General features: G+C 42.4%; 1 protein-coding gene across 1 annotated transcript; it reads left to right on the top strand.

The window, feature by feature from the left end:
• The first annotated feature begins 357 nt into the window (after positions 1-357).
• On the top strand, positions 358-2,208 carry LOC111882635 (uncharacterized). Its single transcript, XM_023879007.1, has 2 exons — positions 358-876; positions 928-2,208. Exons 1-2 carry the CDS (start codon positions 358-360, stop codon positions 2,206-2,208), a joined length of 1,800 nt encoding a protein of 599 aa, XP_023734775.1.

Genomic DNA, 2,208 nt, shown 5'->3' with positions numbered 1-2,208 from the left:
CCTGATTTCATCACCACTGCACAACTATTTTCAATGATGTATGAGATGGGCTACACTGATGTCTTGACCACCATTGCCAAAGTCAAGAAGTCTTGCTTACCCTCTCAGTGGAATGGTCTTCTTACCTTGTTGAATAAGGGCTTGGCGGAAAGGAGTGCTAGATCTGATGGCACAAGCAAAGGGTTTTTTACTATTCTTTACGGATTGTACCATGGTTTGAATCTGGATTACAGATCAATCATCTAGTCTCAGGTCGTGCAGAGTCTGAACGCATCTACACGTCAATCAGAGATTTCTTGTGGGAGGTTCTGGACCATCATCACTCAAAGGGTTATTGATACTTTGAAGATTCCGTTGATGAAGGATGCTCTCATTGCGACAATTTCCACCTTCCATACTAAGAAGATCATCATCTCAGACCCGGTCAAATTTCTTCATTATGGTTCCATACCGGAGACGATGTACAGAAGTGTTACTCAGCATAGCAAAGTAATGGCGGACTACAGCAAGCTGCATTCCACGGAGCCGAGAGTTCTTACACCAGAACAACAAGCTGCTCTCGACGCTCTTGATAAACCGAGTGGCAGAGGCAAACGAATAAATGTCAAAAAGGAGACAACTGAGGCTAAAACTTCTAAGCCTTCAAAAAGCAAGAAAAGAAAGACCAGAACCGAAAGTTCTTCAAAGCCAAAGAAGATCAAGCGCATGGCCCGAAAACCTAAGGGTCCATCTCCTTTACCATCTGACAACGAGGATGATGAAGAAGACAAGTCTCCAAGAGGTAATACTCCACCTCGCTCTTCTTCTCTAATTCCAGAAGTTAAGATTCCAACTCCACCTCAATCACCAAAACTATCCCCTCCTAAACCAGACGAAGTTAAAATTCCTACTCCACCCCCTTCACCAAAATAAACAACACCAAAATAGCCAACTCCCACACCGACACCGAAACTACTAGTTTTGGTTGCTTCAACCTCCATAACCGAAACCTCTCTACCACCACCACCCGTATCTTCGGTTTCTATTTCCACCACACCTTTCACTACTCCGATCATTACCCCAATCACCATTACTACTACCATCCCTGATGAAACAACAAGTGTCAACGTATCTGATACGGGGGCACTTACTGTATCTAAAACTCCTGTTCTTACTCTACCTCCCTCACCAACCAAATCAACCGATTCAGGCGCTACACTCGGCCGTGACAATGATGAGTATGATTCCACATACTTTAGTCCCTATCGATTGCAATCTGATGAAGATATTGAAGCTCCAATCAACCGACAACACTTGGATAGTATTCATGAGAAGCTGGACAAGTTGCTTGCTGATACGAAAGCTTATGGCGGGGTCGTTCTAAAAGCCTTTGTGGAAACCGCCATAGAGCAATATACAAAAGCAATGGATAAATCCACTGACGCTGTTAACGAATCAACTTCACTGTGCAAGAAAGCTACTACTGATATTGCTGAAGTTGTTCGCACAACTCATATCTTTCTGGATTCTTTGAAAGGGCATGCAGATACAAATGTAGCTAAAGTTCGTGCTTCGGTTGATTCTCTTTCTCAAACTTTACAGGAAGAACACACGAAATTTGAAGATGTTTGTTCTTCTCTGAAAGCTAATAATGCCACTCTCATAAGTTCGGTTTCTTCCAAATTGGACTCTATGCATGCTGAGATCGCCAAGGAGAGTGCACTAAAAGAAGAAATTGCCAAACAAGCTTCCACCATTGTTGTTCAGCAAGTCCAGCTTACACAAGCAGAGAAGGAGATTTCTTTGTTAAAAACCGAAAGAACTGTCTTTCGAAGCTGTGCAAATGATGTGAAGGACATGTTGACCAATATTCTTGGTGCTCATGATCCAATTCTCACTCTTTCTATTCGCAATCATCTTACAACAAAGCTGCTTCCTGCCCTTACCATTCTACATGAAATGAAAGGTGTTTCGGAACCTTTCGTCGCTCCAAAACAAGGGGGAGAGGAATCACAGAAAGCCGATATCACAAAAGAACTGAAGGTTAATGTAGCTTCAGGTTCTGGCCCGAAAGAAAAGATAAAACAGATTGGTCTTGATAGCAATAGTGATACTGATGAGACTATAGCCGAGGCTCTACAAAGAAAGAAAAGAGATAAAGAGTTAGATGAAAACTTGAAGATCTCTAAAGAGGCTGAGGAAACTGAGCGGAGAAACAAAGAAACATAA

This window comes from Lactuca sativa, chromosome 6, assembly GCF_002870075.4.
Source record: "Lactuca sativa cultivar Salinas chromosome 6, Lsat_Salinas_v11, whole genome shotgun sequence".
In the NCBI taxonomy this organism is placed as follows: Eukaryota; Viridiplantae; Streptophyta; class Magnoliopsida; order Asterales; family Asteraceae; genus Lactuca; species Lactuca sativa.
The sequence above is the reverse complement of the archived record's forward strand: the minus strand, read 5'-3'. Positions and strand labels throughout refer to the sequence as shown.